Source organism: Mugil cephalus, chromosome 10, assembly GCF_022458985.1.
Source record: "Mugil cephalus isolate CIBA_MC_2020 chromosome 10, CIBA_Mcephalus_1.1, whole genome shotgun sequence".
Classification (NCBI taxonomy): Eukaryota; Metazoa; Chordata; class Actinopteri; order Mugiliformes; family Mugilidae; genus Mugil; species Mugil cephalus.
Window position 1 is genome coordinate 11,376,204 of NC_061779.1, and position 16,648 is coordinate 11,392,851.

General features: G+C 43.3%; 1 protein-coding gene across 11 annotated transcripts in view; it reads left to right on the top strand.

The window, feature by feature from the left end:
- The first annotated feature begins 3,593 nt into the window (after window positions 1–3,593).
- Window positions 3,594–16,648, top strand: part of LOC125015447 (membrane-associated guanylate kinase, WW and PDZ domain-containing protein 2-like) — a 76,481-nt gene continuing 63,426 nt past the window's right edge. For 3 of the 11 annotated variants that reach the window (XM_047597329.1, XM_047597334.1, XM_047597335.1), the window contains exon 1: window positions 3,597–4,185. In XM_047597329.1, coding sequence (XP_047453285.1) covers window positions 3,888–4,185 — 298 coding nt within the window. In that variant the 5' untranslated portion in view covers window positions 3,597–3,887. Of the gene's footprint in view, window positions 4,186–5,868; window positions 5,993–16,648 lie in introns of those variants that run through there. The other 8 variants (XM_047597323.1, XM_047597322.1, XM_047597321.1 and 5 more) reach the window with 5 other exon arrangements.

The following is a 16,648-nucleotide window of genomic DNA, read 5'->3' on the forward strand; positions in this document are numbered from 1 at the left end:
ATTAACTTATTCTGTATGTGTGCTCGTCAGTCCCGTGTGTTTGTGCGCAGACCTGATTTTTAACTCCTGGATTTGTAGCTTTAAAGTTGTAAACGTCCTCCAAACACTGTTATTGCCTCCTTCTCCCCTTTTCCTGCTCTCACACAAATGTGGATGAAATACAGACGATAAAGGCGAGAGGAGTATGTTCATCCTGTTTAGTGTGTGTATTAGTGTGTGTGTGAAGGTGACTCCCCCCCACACCCCTCTCTGCCTTGTCTTTGCTGAGCAATAAAAACAACTTAGTGCGCATTTCCTTCCCCAACAGCAAATGCACAAGGCAGAGAGTCAATGAGGGAGGCAGTGAACTAAATCCATATAAGCTCTATTGAAATTCTCCCTCTGAGTGCACAGACTGCCTCGTGTTATTGTATTTTTGCCTTCTGTTGTTGGCAGTCTGGCTTAGGATGCTCATTACTTTCTGTCTATAATGATAATATAAAGTAATATCCTTATCTTTCTTCTTCATGTGTGTGTGTGTGCGCACAAACACACAGGCAGTCGGAAGGAGCCTCTGTGGATGCTTTTAAGAGTGTAACCGATACCGCTATTTTATTGTAACAGTTGACATTCTGACGGAAAGTGAACGATTTGAGGAGTAAATAAAGCGCGTTTTCAAAGCGGCTCCTCCAAAGCAGCGTCGACGCCAGATTACAGTGCTGCTCTCCTCTTCCACAACACCGCCGAAGGAAGCTGCGTCCGTGTCCGTGTCCGTCCAGACGCCGGAGAGATTCTGCTGTACTTCAGCGTCCTGTCAGGAGAAAATCTTAAAGTGGGCGATGTTGTTTAAAGTGGCTCTAAATTTAGACGCTCCAGCGCAAAGCTTCGACAGCTGACGGCTTTTTCTCTTTGTTCCTCTGTCACACTCCGTGTTCATAAAGCGCGGTCCAAAATAGTGAAACGCTCAGATACTCCAGATATAGATAGATGAGCACGGGATGGAAAATTAGTTTGTGATTCATCTGCTCCAGTAGACAATTAATCCTTATGTAACAATATATATATATATATATATATAAACATACTAATGTGTCAGATTTCTTTGAAGGCGACATGAGCTGATGTTTTAGTGGATCTTTAGTAATGTGGATAATTCCTCAACTCTGAACATGCACCATGTTTTCCTGAAGGCCACAAGTCCAGGCCTTGATGCTGCAGTTCTGCCACCCACCAGCAGAGGAACAAACCAGGCAAAGTAGGGATTCATTTCTCGTCCGGGTGCATAATCCAAATCCTAATCCAGCCAGTTTTCTGGATTATAGCAGAAACAGCTCATTTTTTCCCCCCAGTTAGTCTTTAAGATGAGTCCATCTCAACGTCTCCTTAGAAGTAGCTTCAAAAGTATTTGCTATATAACCCAAACACACAGTGTGACCTACATGCCAACACAGTGAAGTAAGTAAACTGACAGCAAAAGCGAATCCACTGCCCTTCATGGATTATTTACTTGCTGCAGATACTCAGGGGCTTGTGTACAGTAATGTTGTTTTGTCCAGAGGATACTCACATTACAAAAGCACACGAATGCCCTTAAAACATTCTCGCGCACACATCCTCAGTAGGTCTTGAGGAAGACTCTGTTGATTTACGCGTTGAATATTGAATGAAACTTTGCTTCGCTGGCCTTTGAAAAAAGGGCCACGCAGCCATGAAAAAGTAATGGCAACAAACGGATTTGTCATTTTCTGTTGGCCTCTGTTGCATTCATGTCATTGTGGCGGTTACGTAACCGCGAGCACCGTGAGGAGAGTGCGTTTTAAAGACCAAGAGACAGATGTGTTCACTTTACAAGAAATAACATTACAACAAAAGTAAAAAAAAAAAAAAAAAGAAAAAAAAAAAGACTGTGTTTTTACTCCCTGTTATACACTCACTTCACTCCAGGTCGTTGGGTACATTAGTGGAAACAAATATATGATTATAACAGTCCTGCTCTAAATCCCTCTTCGTGGTTGTTGTAATGTTTATTTTGAAACAGCGTCAGAAAGGTGGTAATTCAACTGTACGACCAATCAGCAGGATACAGTTTATGGTGCCGTTAAACTGCTTTGAATTACACCCTAAAGTGTTTGTGCTATTCATTCTAGCTCATTGGTTAAATTTGGGTTGTCAAAATAATAGAAAAGGATGCGTCGGTACAACATAACACTGTTGGATAGTTTTACGAACCGCAGCCTCCAAAATGAAAACACAGGTGAATCAACAACTCTCTCAGTTATTTTAAACAAATGCTGAATACCTTAACCTTCCTGAAGCCAAGATTTAGTGCAGGGCTGTTACACTGATCAGCCACAACATTAAAACCACTCATTGTAGAAGTAGATAACATTAACCATCTTCAGTGTTCCGCTGTGAAACTTTTGGACCTGGCATTCGTGTGGATGTAACATGTACTGCCCACCTACACCAGACCAGACCCCCTCACCCCAGCACAGCAATGATGCTCTTTGATGGATGCAGCCTCGCACAGACACAGTCACAGTCACATAAACGGTTTAGAAACAACTCACAAAAAAAACATGAAAACTGCACAAGGTGTTGACCTGGCCTCCAAATTTCACTAGATTCCAAATATCCAATATCCGAATATCCATTCTCTGATGAGTCACAGCTGTTTTGGAGGCACAGGGGGGACCTACACAATATTAGGAAGGTGGTCATAATACCATGCCTGATCGGTGTATATTAGAATGCATTGGTTTTATTAGTGTACCTAATGTGTGAAAGCGAGGGTGGATTTAGACACACGGAAAAACACCCCAGATATTAGAATCACCAAAAAAAGGAGGTCTTGGGGCTGATCTACTCCACTATCTTTGCCTTATGTAGCACGTACATCTAACTGTGGCCACAATGTTTATTAAATAATTTGTTACACAACCCTGATATTTTACCTTAACCATAGTTGCAAAGTACAGTAAATACTCTATATGTCTATGCATCAATGTATGCAGTTTATAGCACCTTATAATTTCAAAAACAGGAAATAATAATAATAAAAAAATACTTTTAAATCAGTCCCTCTCACAAGATGGGTCCTCAAGATAATAATGTTGGTTTTGCCTTAAAGGCATCTATATCGTTTCACTTTGAAATGTGCCTAACAGTCCATGCAGCATTAACAAACACACATGTAATTAATTTACAGTAATTACCACATCCTGGTGAACCTGCAGCCCCCCTGGCCCCTGGAGGTCTGGGCCCTTTCTGCAAAAAGTAGCTTTGGGTGCATTCACTGTGTATAGCATGACGCATATATGCAGAATATTCTCATAAAGTCGGTCCCCCCTCGCATACTAACCAACTTTCTCTAAGGTTTAAAACGCTTAAAACTTAAAATATAAAAGACCTCTTAAACGCGTTGTATTTAGTCTCGCACGACGTTGCACGTAAAATCCTATAAGTTTATGCGTCGTGCAGTTGTACGCGTTGTTCGTCCTGCTTGTCATCGCTTGTATGTGATCACACTGAGCCTGAGGAAGCGCCCCTGGCAGTGTAGTAAGAGTGAAGCGCCTCCTGTGTTATTTCCCCTCCTCTCCATCCCTTTACGCCGAACCAGAACCATTCATCTCTCCCCTCCTTCAGGCTTCACATCCGGGTCATCCGAGAGGATCTGTCTCTTGCGTCTGTGTGTCTGACAGGGTAATAATTATTTCAGCCGCCGCCGCGCTGTACTGCAGCTCTCTGCCCGACCGCGCGTCTCGCCGAGCGGACACTGCGCCGAGCGTGCACCGGTGATGATGGAGCCACGAGCGGCGTGAAGCTGCAGCCGGTCGCACAAAGGCAGGGATGAGACGGTAGGAGGCTTTTTGTATGGGCTAGCCCGCGGTGATCAACTCGCCCTAAACATGTCGAAGAGCCTCAAGAAGAAAAACCACTGGACCAACAAAGTCCACGAAGCTGTGATAACCCGGGGGAAAGAAGGGGAGCTGGGGTTCGAGCTGAAGGGGGGCGCGGAGAACGGCCAGTTCCCCTATTTCGGCGAGGTGAAGCAGGGGAAGGGGCTGATCCAGAGCGGCAAACTGGCCCAGGATGAGCTGCTGCTGGAGGTCAACGACATGCCAGTAGCCGGGCTCACCACCCGGGACGTGCTGGCGGTGATTAAACACTGCAAAGACCCGGTCCGCTTCAAATGTGTCAAGCAAGGTGAGCTAAAACGTGAGACGGGGGTCCAGGAGCGCACCGCCGGATTTGAGAGGCGGAGAGGAGTGCGTTTAATATGTGTATGCGTGTGTGTGTGTGTGCGTGTGTGTGAGTGTGGCGGGTTTGATTAAGATGTCATTTGTGCAGCCAAAGAGAGAAGCGACGTGTTTAGGTGGACCAACAAAGGCCTGTTTGTTGGGGGAAATGTGATTACGAGGCGCAGTGATGGGCTCAGTCCACCAGGATCAGCAGCTGTAATGATTAGAGCCGCCGTTTGTTTATCACAGTGTCGCTGGTTCGATGCCACGGCCAGGAGGGGGTGTGTCCGCTTCGGCGTGATGCCACAGCCTGCGGTTTTCTCGTTATTTTGGCCGAGGACAGGTCTCGTTTTTCACCAAACGGGCCTGCGCTGTGGATCCAATGTTTTTTTTTTTTTTTTTTTTTTCTCTCTCTTTGCTGCCGAGCGACAGACAGACAAGCTTCACTGTGAAACACACTCAGACTGCTGATGAAAACCTGAACCCTGTACCTCATGCACAGGGGCATGTTTTGTGCAGGTCTCTCGCAGTCATGAGGCGGTGGAGGTGGAGTGTGTGTGTGTTGTTGCTGTCATCTGGTGCATCATTTAGTATGATTATTGTGGCCTAATGTGCAGCAGGAGGCTTGTTGTTGGTGTTTCCGGGCGCAGTAGTGGATTTATGACAACAGAGTTGACTGAGTGACCTGCTTCTGTCAGCCGGCGTAAAAGCACAAAGTGTCTCCACGCAGCTAGAACATTGGGTGGAAGTGGAGGAGATAGTTAGACTCGCACCCTGAGTTCAAGTCCCGATAAGTGGTTGTAAAAGGCTGTGTCCTCAGCCATGAAATACGCCTTGTACAGCGGTGGTTTGTTTCTGGGACATGAGCGAAGCGAGAAAAATCCAACCAGTTTGTCGTCGTGGTTGGACATTGCAGAGTTTGCTCGCAGAGGATTTGCCTTCGCACGACCACGCCTGACAGCTCCCTCTCAATCTCTGTGTTTCCATGGGTTGCGTCAATGTGATTGATCACTGGTTTAAAGCTGCTGACAGAGTAAGAGCACAGCCTTTGTGATGTGTGAGGGGTTAAATGCTAATATGTGCTTAACAGACATGTCTGTTCTCTCCCTCCCACCTTGCCTCTTATCCATTTAAACATGAGTCTGTGTGTGTACTGTAGCTCTCCAACTCACCACTCTCCAGACAAACGTGGGCTTCGCTCACAACGTCCTTGAGCACTGTGCTGTTTGTGCACAGCTTGTTGTCTCCTCTGCTATATGTTTTTCTTTTCTCCTTTCTTCACGACTCCCTCCTCTCCCCCTTTCTCCCCTGCTTCCTGTCACATTACTATTTGACTTCCATCCAGTAGAGAGTGGAGCGTATTTTGTGGCGTGCACGCTGACACACTCGCGGCCCGCTGAGGAATCGTCCAGAAGCAGCCGCTCGGCTCAGAAGCCAAGCGCTCGGACGTCCTGTCTTGGCCGCCCATGCAAGCACGCGCTCGCTTACACATCATGCCAGGCTATTTTCAGTCTGCTGCGATTGTAGAAACCCCCCTGTTAACGTCCCTGAAGGAGCACAGCGACCGACGGCGAGGCCTGATGTCGTGACCTCGCCCTCTCATGCTTCACCTTTCATGTTTTTCACCATCCAAATGCGTGGGACTGAGCGCTGCTTTCAAAATATGGCGCCGTCACTCTCACATTACTGGAACAAACCCGTTTATTCGTGGTGCCGCTTCATCTTCGGCCCAAATCTCGGAAAGTTTATAGACGGAGCCACGAACAAAGAAGGTATCGTTTTCACAAGTCCTGTATTGGCAAGTTCTCTTGTGCGTCGCCGCTTGCAGGTGTGAGTGGTTGCGAGGATGAATCATCTCACCTTATAATACTCCCCAGACATGTGTTTCCGCATGACTAGCAATTAAATCTATAGGTGACAGGTGGCACACTGTTTTTGTTTCATATAGGAATGATTTAAATGCGATAGTAGCGTTGCCCGGAAGGAAACATAGTTTGAGTGCACATCCCAGGAGGGCTGTTATTTATTCCCCTGCTGTGTGTGTGTCTAAGTGCTTCAAGGGTCTCGGTTCTCCGTCTTGTAAATGAATGCGCCGCAAATGTATCTCAACTAATGGCAGCATAACAACGCAAAAAAAACAACAACAACAACAAACTAATCCGAAACATTTTAATACTCGACAACTTTTGGATATTTTCCAGGACCGTGTCACACAGTTTAGCTGCTTTAAAGATGAATGCCGACTCTCTATTTAAAGGGTTGTTGCTGCAGCTTTAATAATAATAACATTGTCGAGATGTGAAGAAAAACTTGTAATTACAGATCTTCTTTTAAATGAAATATTGGCTTCATCCATGTTCCCATGTATGTAATTATCTGATAGGGATCTCTCGGGCCGCGTTCCATCTCCTCATCAGCGGCGAGCGTGAGTGAAGTGCAAACGGCTGCTCGGCTCAGTCAGGCGGATCTATTGAAGTGCCATGAAGATCATAACCGCAGAGAGGTGTTAGAACAGTATGGTGAGGAGAGAAGTGTGAAGAAGTGTGTGTGTTGTGACAAAGTGAGAAAGAGAGGTGGAGTTTTAAGAGGAGAGTACGGTGAAGGTGTGAGGAGAAGACACTTGGCGGAACAGACATATTCCATCTTGAAATTTTCTTTCTCCTTTTCCAGATAATCTCTGACAGATTCTTCATTAAACAAATGGAATAATTTTATTATCAAAGGTCTTGTTCGTGTAATTAGGCCGTGTCTTTGTTCTGCCAACTATGAATTCACAAGACAGTTGTGGTAAAATGAGACAATCCTCTTTGAATCGGTTAGTTTTTCTCTGATTGGATCAACTTTACTATTTCTATTGGTATTTATAAAATAAATATGTATCCAACCTTTTAGTTGTCTAAACTTGGCTCAGCAAATTCAGAAATGTAAATAATATTGTCAGCTACAGTTCTGTGGCAGATGTAAAAAGATACTGTAAACTAAGAATGCTTTTCAAATACATATCTATATATAAATAATGATTGCTTATTTTTATCAAGTAGGAAAATACCAAGTGAGTGAATAATAGAACAATCTAAGTCACATCAGTACTGGTGGTACTACCTTTTGCCTTCAAACCAGCATCAATCCTTATAGATACACTAACAAAAAGTGAGGGAATTTGCAAGATTACATCAAACCAATTCAACCAATTACATCAAACAGGTGCTAACGCTCATCATTGTCACATGTCGGTAGAAACACAGTGAATTAACTGAACCAGAAACTGTGTAAGAGGCTTCAAAAACTGGGTGAGGAGCAGCTAAGCTCTGCTACCAAGGTGAAGTTGTGGAAGACAGTTTCATTTCACAAGTAAATACACAATGGCAAGACTGAGCATAGCAACAAGACACACTATGGTTGTGCAGACGAGGTCAGCAAGGTCTCTTCCAGACAAATATTTCAAAGCAGGCTGGTGTTTCAAGACATGCTGTCCAAGTTCTTTTGAAAACGCACAAAGGAACAAGCAACGTTGAGTAATTGTAGATGCACCAAGGACACTTAGTGCCGCAGATGAACACATCAAGCTTATTTCTCCTTGAAATCAGTGTCCAGCAGAGCCACCAGAACTGGCAGAAACTAGTGGGACCCAGGTACACCCATCTACTGTCAAGAGAAATATGAAGTGGTCTTCATGGAAACAAGGCCAAGAGACTTAACTATGAAATGAAACCTAGGAATGGAGGTGCAGAAAAATGGCAGCAGGTGCTCTGGGCTGAGTCAAAATTTGACATTTGAGATTGGCCCGAAATTTATTCTGCGGCAGGACAAAGACCCCAAACATACAGCCAACGTCAGTAAAAAGTGAAGAAGAACAAGAAGTCCTGGAAGTGATGCCCCCACAGAGCCCTGATCTTAACATCATCGAGTGTGTCTGGGATTACATGAAGAGACGGGATTTGAGGAAACTTACATCCACATAAGATCCGTGGTTATTTCTCAAAGATGTTTGGAACAACCTATCACCCGAGTTCCTTCAAAAACTGTGTGCAAGTGTATCTAGAAGACTTGATGCTGTCTTGAAGACAAAGGGTGGTCACACCAAATATCGATTTAATTTAGATTTCTTTTCTGTTCATTTTCTGTATTTTGTTAACTGGAAATAAACCATTAACACATTAACAAAGTTTGAAAGCATTCTAAGTTTACAGCATATTTCCAAACCTGCTGGAATCCTTTGCACAGTACTGTATATCAATTCAGAATACAGCAGGCCCATGATCCGAGGCTGACTCCACAACTAATGTTGCTGCGATTTACAGTTTATAAATGTGATTTTCCCCGCACGACATTGCTCAACTCCGGATAAGAAACACAGACATGAAGCCACAAACATGTCACGTCTGGCTGAGAAATGTAATTTGCTCTCTATGTTGGGTTTGCTTGTCTCTCAGGAGACGAGCGCGGAGGTGGAAGAACCTCAGGTTGTTTCATCCAGTCGGGGTTATGAGAACAATACGCGCGCCGCTTTCGGAGGGGAACATAACACGAATTCAAAATGTTAACACGCCCTTTAACACCTACGTGGAGCACAGACTACGCTGCAGCTCCCGCCTACAGGGTACTGTACGCGGGGCGGGCCAGGAACTCGCTTTTTACCAGTGATACTGTTGAGTGGAGTTCAGCCGACAACTAAAACCTCTTTATGTGACCTCTCGGAACAACAGGTTTTTAGTTTGCTGCAGAGGGAATTGCTACAGATTGTATTAAGTGTAGCTAAGAAAAACCTGCAAATGTTTCCAGTAGGCTTGTTTTCAAAGGTTATTAATATACATCGGTTAGGCATAACCTTCCTCATACTGTGCCTCCAAAATAGTTGTAACTCATCAGAAAATGGACGTGGGTCTTCTGAGGGTGTCCTGTGATGTCTGGCAACTTGTGTTGATAGTGGGGGTCCTTAAGTTGTGATGAGGGACCTCTGTGGATCAGGCTTGTCCAATATATCCTGCAGATACTTGATCAGTTTGGGATCTAGTGAATTTGGATGAAAGGTCAACACCTTGTGCTGTTCTTCGTGTTTCCTTGAGTTGTTCCTAATCCCGTTTTTGTATCTGTGTCTGGGTGCGTCATTCTCCTGTCAGTGGTTTAATGTAGTGCCTGATCGATGTATAGACAGACAGAACTCCACAAAACAATTTACAGCAGATAGAGACACGTTTTGTTTTGGGAGGGCTTTAAAAAAAAAAAAAAAAACTCTTGAGCCTTCCAAACTCTTGAGATTTTGCATACTGCATGTACAGCGCTTCAGTATTTGGAGAAATCCAGAGCTTGGCAGGCCTCCCATGACTAGCTGTGGTTGCTAAGCTCAGTCTGAATAATTGCTGTTTGGAGGCGTTGTTTAGCGAATGGTCACTAAGCATAAATGTCAAAGCTACTGTCCTGGTTGTCTTTTTTTTTTTTTTTCCCTACTGTCTATGTGAAACAAATTAAAGCCGCAGTCATGTTGCTCAGTTGGTGTCCAGTTAACATTTCATGTCAATGAGACTTAGGCGGTCAGGGGTAGTTTTGAAGTTTTCTGAGTGTCCGTGTCTCGCTACAACCTCCTAATGTGGGTACATTGTGGAGGGACAGATGGAGCGGACGACCTTCTTCTGCTCCCGTGTCGATTTGTTGATGAGAAGCTTGAAGAATCAGCGCATAACATCCTGTCTGCTCCGATGGTATTAATAACTCACAGAGAGATGAGTTCTGTCAGAGGCGGAGGAGGATTTTATTGAGGCTAGAAGCTGCTGGAGCTCGGATCAGAAGCTCAAACTCAAGCTCAGCCAGCCAATGACCAAACATCTAACTGGTCCATTTAAGTGAATTAGGTCAATGTAATTCTCCGCACTGTGGACACACTGCATGGGACAATCTGGGACTGAGCTGCAGCATGTGTTCGTGAAATGTGGATAGAAATGTTTTTTATTATTATTATTTGTGTGTGTGTGTGTGTTTGTCTAAGACGTTAGTGAAAGGAGGTTTAGTCAAACCATTTATGCTTAAATATCACTGCCCTCCTCTTATAATAGGATCAGAGTTTCAGTTCAATTTCCAAAAGCATTCAGTTATTTTGGTGTTGGCGACTGGTTGTGATGCTCTGTGATCAGAGATTTGGACTCAGCAATAGATGTGTCATTTCAAAAGAGCCAAAAGAAAGGTTTTTCTCTAGAGCCTCCAACATCACCAACCTCTTAGTGATGCATCACCACTGCGATGTGACTTCACGACACGGCCTGTGAGGTCGTATTTTAGAAAAGAGGACATATTTAACACTGACTGCGATAAACACCATATTTTTATGATTATTCATGATGTGAGTGTCGAGAGAGAGCGAGTGTGTGTCTCGTGCTAAGAAAGGAAGTAAGAACAAATGTGTGTGCTTTAAGTGTATGCATGCACATATTCATTATGAGAACAATGGAAAAACGTGTACAGCATTTCAGCACAGAATCACCTGTTTTCACAAACAGTATATGATGAGATACAATCACTTAGAGCACTAAACCTGTCTGTTGTTGATGTTAGTGTTCTGTGGCGGCCACATTTGAGTTATTCAGTTTCCTTCACTCTCTGTTTTGGAGGTGGAGAAAAATTAAAATCATCCAAGTGATGATCCCATCAAGTCGTCTGTTCCATATTTAGGATGTAGCCTACATTTTACATTAAACACTGTTCTCAATTGACCAAATCATTAAGCACACCGGGAGAAAGCGAATGTTGAAACGACAGTAAGAAAGGTGGGTTTAGAGCTGTATGATGCACAGGAAAAAGACCCGTGAAATTCACGTGCACCATGCACTCGCCTGCCAGTTCGTTAGGTGCACACGTGAAAATGAGTGAAATCTGATGCAACAGACCCACACTCTCAAACGTTACGCTGTTTGTTTGAAATATCTGAGATGGCTGTTGGTTCAACCGTGTTTTCATTTTGCAAGCTACGATTTGTAGAACTATTAAATTACACTGGGGTGCACCGACACATGTTTCTATTGTTTTGACAACTCAATTTATGTCAGCGGGCTCGGCCAAATAATAGAAAGACTTTTGTGTTTAATAAAATCCAGTTTAACAGCACCACAAACTACATCCTATAAAATGATCATCCAGATGAAACCACCTTTCTGAATCTGTGTTAATGTAAATTGAACATTATAACAGTCATTACTGAGGAATTAGTGCCAGACTGTTATATAAGAATACGTAAGGTTTTTAGAAGTAAGTGGACTCCTCCAATTACCAATTAAGCATCTTGACCTTTGTGCTCATTAGAAATAAGTAATATAAGTTGTGGTGCTTCTGCTGTGTATAATGTCACATACTGCTCATGTGAGGACATGTATGTTCTCTATTTAAATAAATGTGGATACCACTCTGCATGTGCTGAATCTGATGTTAAAAATGCTTTGATTGTGTATAATATATAATTAAATTCACCGAAGCCCTGAAGTAACACCTTAATGTATGATTTTTATGAACTGTTAGGTGAGTTTTATAAACCTGTCTCACCGGTTTGGTATGTGAAATCCCATAGTTACTGCTACTGAAATATAGCTTTTAAAATAGATTTTGGGATGTAGGGACACAAGCTTCTGTCTTTTTCTCTTCCCGGCCTCAGGTCAGTGGGTTCAGTCAAACCTGCTGTAGCTGGTGCAGGGCCACAACTGGCCGTCACTTCCAGGGGTGGAGGCAGTTGGGACATCTGACTCGTCACAAATGCTCGCTGCCTTCCCTGGCACCGACAGTCATTCGGTTCCATCTGTTTTCACGGTGTAAGACTCAAGGTCTGCTTTCAGAACGACACCTCCTGCTTTTACAAAAACTTTGCGAGCGTGACAGGGAGCCGGGTCTGTGCTGAAACAACGGCAACCCTCCCACTCTCGCTGAATCATATCTTATTCAGTCAGGCACGGCAGCGCGGAAGGCAGCGGATAGTTTTCATTCAGTGACATACTGTGTAGATTAGCCAGCAGCGCTAATCTGATAGCTTCGCTGTGGGCTTCAGATCTGAATGAGGGGGATTATAAAAGCTGGCGTCAGGAGCTGTTCCAGCTGCAGCGTCGAAACCGGTGGATGGCTACCGACAATACTGTGTGATTTTCTGACTTCGTAAAGTGACTCACCATCATTTCTGAGCTAAATATCTTGGATAGGAGCCAGTGCATATACATATACCCTTATATATATATATATATATATAGTGAATGTACGCAACATGAAGGGAACTGAAACAATTAAAACTCCCCTTCACAATCACTCCTCGTGTGGTTCAAAATCCTCTTACGCATCTGCATCGGTTCACATAAATGTCACCCTTTGTTTTACAGTTTTTGACTGCAATCAATAAGAGATCATAGATTTCACATCGTCAGTGTTTCTCACATAATGGCTCAGTGTCAAAATGTCAGTTTGTGTAAGAATTGGGATTTAGGAGCTTCGCTGTTTAAATATGGATCTAAATTCCAACGCTGACTTAATTGGGTTCATTGCAGCAGCCGGAAGCTTCCTGTCTGGGTGGGAGAAATCTCGGCTGATGTGATGAAGCGCTGCAGTTAAGAGCGAGCATCAGTTCATCACTGTAGTTGATGCTTCCTGCCAGTAGAGGACAGTAGCTGTCTAATCAGAAGGAGTTCTTATTTGCTTCGGTCTCACAGGAACTTTGAGGTCCTTGAGTTCACTTCAGATGGAGAGATACAGTATTTATTTGACAGTTTATACACTTAATAAATGTCCCGACTGTACTCACAGTGTGTCTTCGGCCTGTGTGAGATCCTGAGTGTGTGTGTGTGTATAACATCCAACCCGTCAAAGTCCTCTAATTCCTCAGGTTTAGACGTAGACAGCTGCTAGTTCAATCAGGCGAGACTTTGAGTGAACTGTAACATAACAGAAATATGTTTAACTTAACAGCAATGACATGCACCGATCAGGCATAACATTATGACCACCTTCCTACTACTGTGCAGGTCTACCTTGTGTCTCCAAAACAGCGGTGACTCACTGGAGACATGGACATGGGAGAGAGTGTCCTGTGGTGTCTGGCAACAGATTGTTGTTAGTGGGGGTCTTTGGGTCCATATTTGTTTTTGAGTGTGTGTGTGTGCCTGTGTGACGCTTAATTCCTGCTGTGGGGATTGGCTGCTGCCATCAAGGAGTGGCTATGGAGCGGGGTTTCCTGGTCTGGTGTAGGTGGGTGGTCTAAGTAGTGTCTAAGTAACATCCACACGGATGGACTCGGGTCCAAATGTTTCCCAACAGAACAATGAGTTGCCACAAGGTGCTCGCTTCACCTGTCAGTGGCCTTAATGTTGTGGCTGATCGGTGTAATTGGTTGATTGATATCGTGGCAAAATCTGAATGGTTAAGCTGAAATTCTCCCGTATCAGTTATTTAGTCTTCCCGACTCAACTGAGCTTCATATCATATTATCGTATCCCTAGAAGATGAATATGTTAAATATACCATTATCCATATATAACCACTTATGCTTAGTAGTGGGCCGCAGGGGGGCTGAAGCCCTTCCCAGAGGAGTGATGCACCTTGAACTGATTGCCACTCTATTACAGGGTTAACACAGAAAGACAAATTCTCTCTCGCATGCACACCTACCTGCGGCCGATTTACAGTCACATAACATACATGTCTTTGTACCGTGGGAGGAAGCTGGAGCACCCCGAGAATACCAATGCAGGCTGAGAACATGCCAACTCCGCACAGAAAGGCCCCCAGGCGACTAAATATAATAATGAAACGTAAGTGAAATACTAATTTCACTTCTTCTGGCTTCTGCAACACAGGTAGACCACTGTCGGTGCAGTGCAGGCTTTTAAGACGGACCGGGGTTGGTTTTTCCTGAACAGTTGTGATGTCTCGAATCCTCCTCATAGAGCCTCGCTTTGAACTCAGATTTTTTTTGGTGAGCTCAGAGGAACGTGCAGCAGATGATTGAGTGCGCATCATGCTGCACAGAGAGCGAACACAACACATCTTTGAGGGTTCAATTATAAAGATCTTAGAGAAGCCTGGTGTAAAGCTCCTTTAGGGTTTCATTACGTGGCACGTTGCAGCCAATACAAATAAGAAAAGAAAAAAAACTTCTGCGTGCATTTGGACAGTGCTAAAACCAATTCCACCACTCTGTTGTGAGCTAGTTTAACTCCACGGTGCTAAATAATCCACAGAACACACAGAGATGTCAGGGGTCTTTGTCAGGAATTTGCTGCACTGAAGAAGTATTCGCACTGTATTTACAGGGGCAGGCTTTCTGTCGGGGGGGGAAAAAAATAAGTTTCTATAAAATTCACATTTTCAATGCTGTTGCAGCCACAGACAGAAATCTATTACAATCTCTATTGTGACAGGCTGTGGAGGCAGAGATCTATTTGAGCATCTCAAACCTTGCAAATAAAACTTGGATGAAACAGTCATTCAGTCCTTTCATTTTTTTTTAAAATTCAGTTTTTTATTTTTTATTTTTAAGGTTAGTTCTTAAATTGAATTATCTGACTGAAAACAGAGCAGCCCCTGTCTATTATTTATGGGACTGCTTCCTCTATTCTATTCTTCTATTTATCTAATAAAGTAATTGTGAGAACAGCCAGGTGTGTTGCACGCGATGCTGTAATGATAGTGTTGCAAACATATTTTGTTAATATGTTTTACAACTGACCATTTAAGATAAGATAAGATAAGATAAGATAAGATATGCCTTTATTCATCCTACAGTGGGGAAATTTGCGTTGTTAACAGCAACAGACATTCAACATTCAACATCACAAACAGTGCACACAGTGCACATATAGGTGGACTAAAGAATATAATAATAATAATAATAAATAATAATAATATAAATATCAAAAAATCTATAAAAAATCTATATTATAACAAACAAGGCAGTGTTCAAGTAACCTTGTGGGTTTCTTTGATAATAATAATAATAATAATAATAATAATATATTGTGACAGCCTTAATAAAATGTCAGTCACTAGTGATGAGTCAGAGCGCCATGCATCAGCTTTGAAGAGAAGTATTTTCCACTCGGCTTGTTAGGACGAGAGTTACGGCCCCTTCTCGCAGCTTTTATGTGCAGTGTGTGTATTATACTCTCGTTCATATAGTTCATTCTGGTAGTTGGAATGGAGAAAAGAAAAGGGGCAATCAGGTCAGCGTAGTTGAGCTGAATTCAATTCATTTTAGTTTGGATTTAGCAGCATGAAGTGCCCCTTAATCACTACAGACAGACTTTATTAGACTATCAGACCATAGCAGCCAAGTGATGCATTGGAGAGGAGAATCATTACGGTGCTCAGAAGGTGGCCTTCTCTCAGCCGCGATTATTAATTTTTGTATCGAGTGGGAGCAACACCCATGCTGGTTTTAACCCCTCAGGTTATATCGACCTGTGCCCCCCCCCAGACCCATAGGAAGCTCCTTCCTTCACATCCCTTCCTTATTTCCTTCCTCCCTATTACTTTCACTTAACTTTATGCATCATTTAAACTTTTTCATTACTTTTCATTTAAATGCATTTAAAGGGTTGTTGTTCCTGACAGATCCCGAGGAGCACGGCTTCAGCTGAAGAGTGCAATCACGCACTACTTGCGTCCGTCAGTATTTATCTAATCAGCACGGATGTGTGAGGTGAGGCGAGATGAGGAATTCATTTACCTGCAGCGGGGATATGAGGATCGTACGGGGAACATTAGGGTTAGCAATTCCAATAACCTTCCTCCTTTAATCTTGAAGTCTCATTCGCAGCGCAGACTTGTTTCTCTTTATGGTGACTCAGAGGTTGTAAATGTGTGTTGTGTCTGGCCTTGATTACGGTACTGTAGAGGAAGACATGGAGGAATGTCATTAAGACTAGTCTGAGGATATGTGGGGATCAATATTAAGACCTTTAGGAGAGAGGCTCTGTCACTTAGTATTAATAATGGGCCGAGCCGCCTGCTGTAATAACGCCATTAGGAGAACTGGAGACAAATGCTTCATCCACAGCTAAATGGGCTCACAATACAACCACACGTAGCAGCCATCAGTGCATAGCAGAATAATTCACATATATGTGTTTCTCTCTCTGCATAGGTCCTCCTAGGCCAGCTCAAAGTACCTGTACCCTTATTGGGACTGTTAAAGAAGACAAAGTAGACCAGGTCGGATCAGGCTGTTCTAAACGGAAACAAGAAAAGAAAGTGGGAAAACTGGATGTCAGATGGGACGAAGGCAGAGCAGACACACAGCATAGGCACATAATGGTAGAAATGAATAGATGGAGGAAAACTAGACTAAAAATACAAACAAACATACTCTGTTACAAATAATTCATAAGTCCAGGTCTAAAGAAAGGAACTTTTGAGAAGTTTTTTTTTGCACAATACTCTAATGCATATGGACATTTACAAAAATCCTG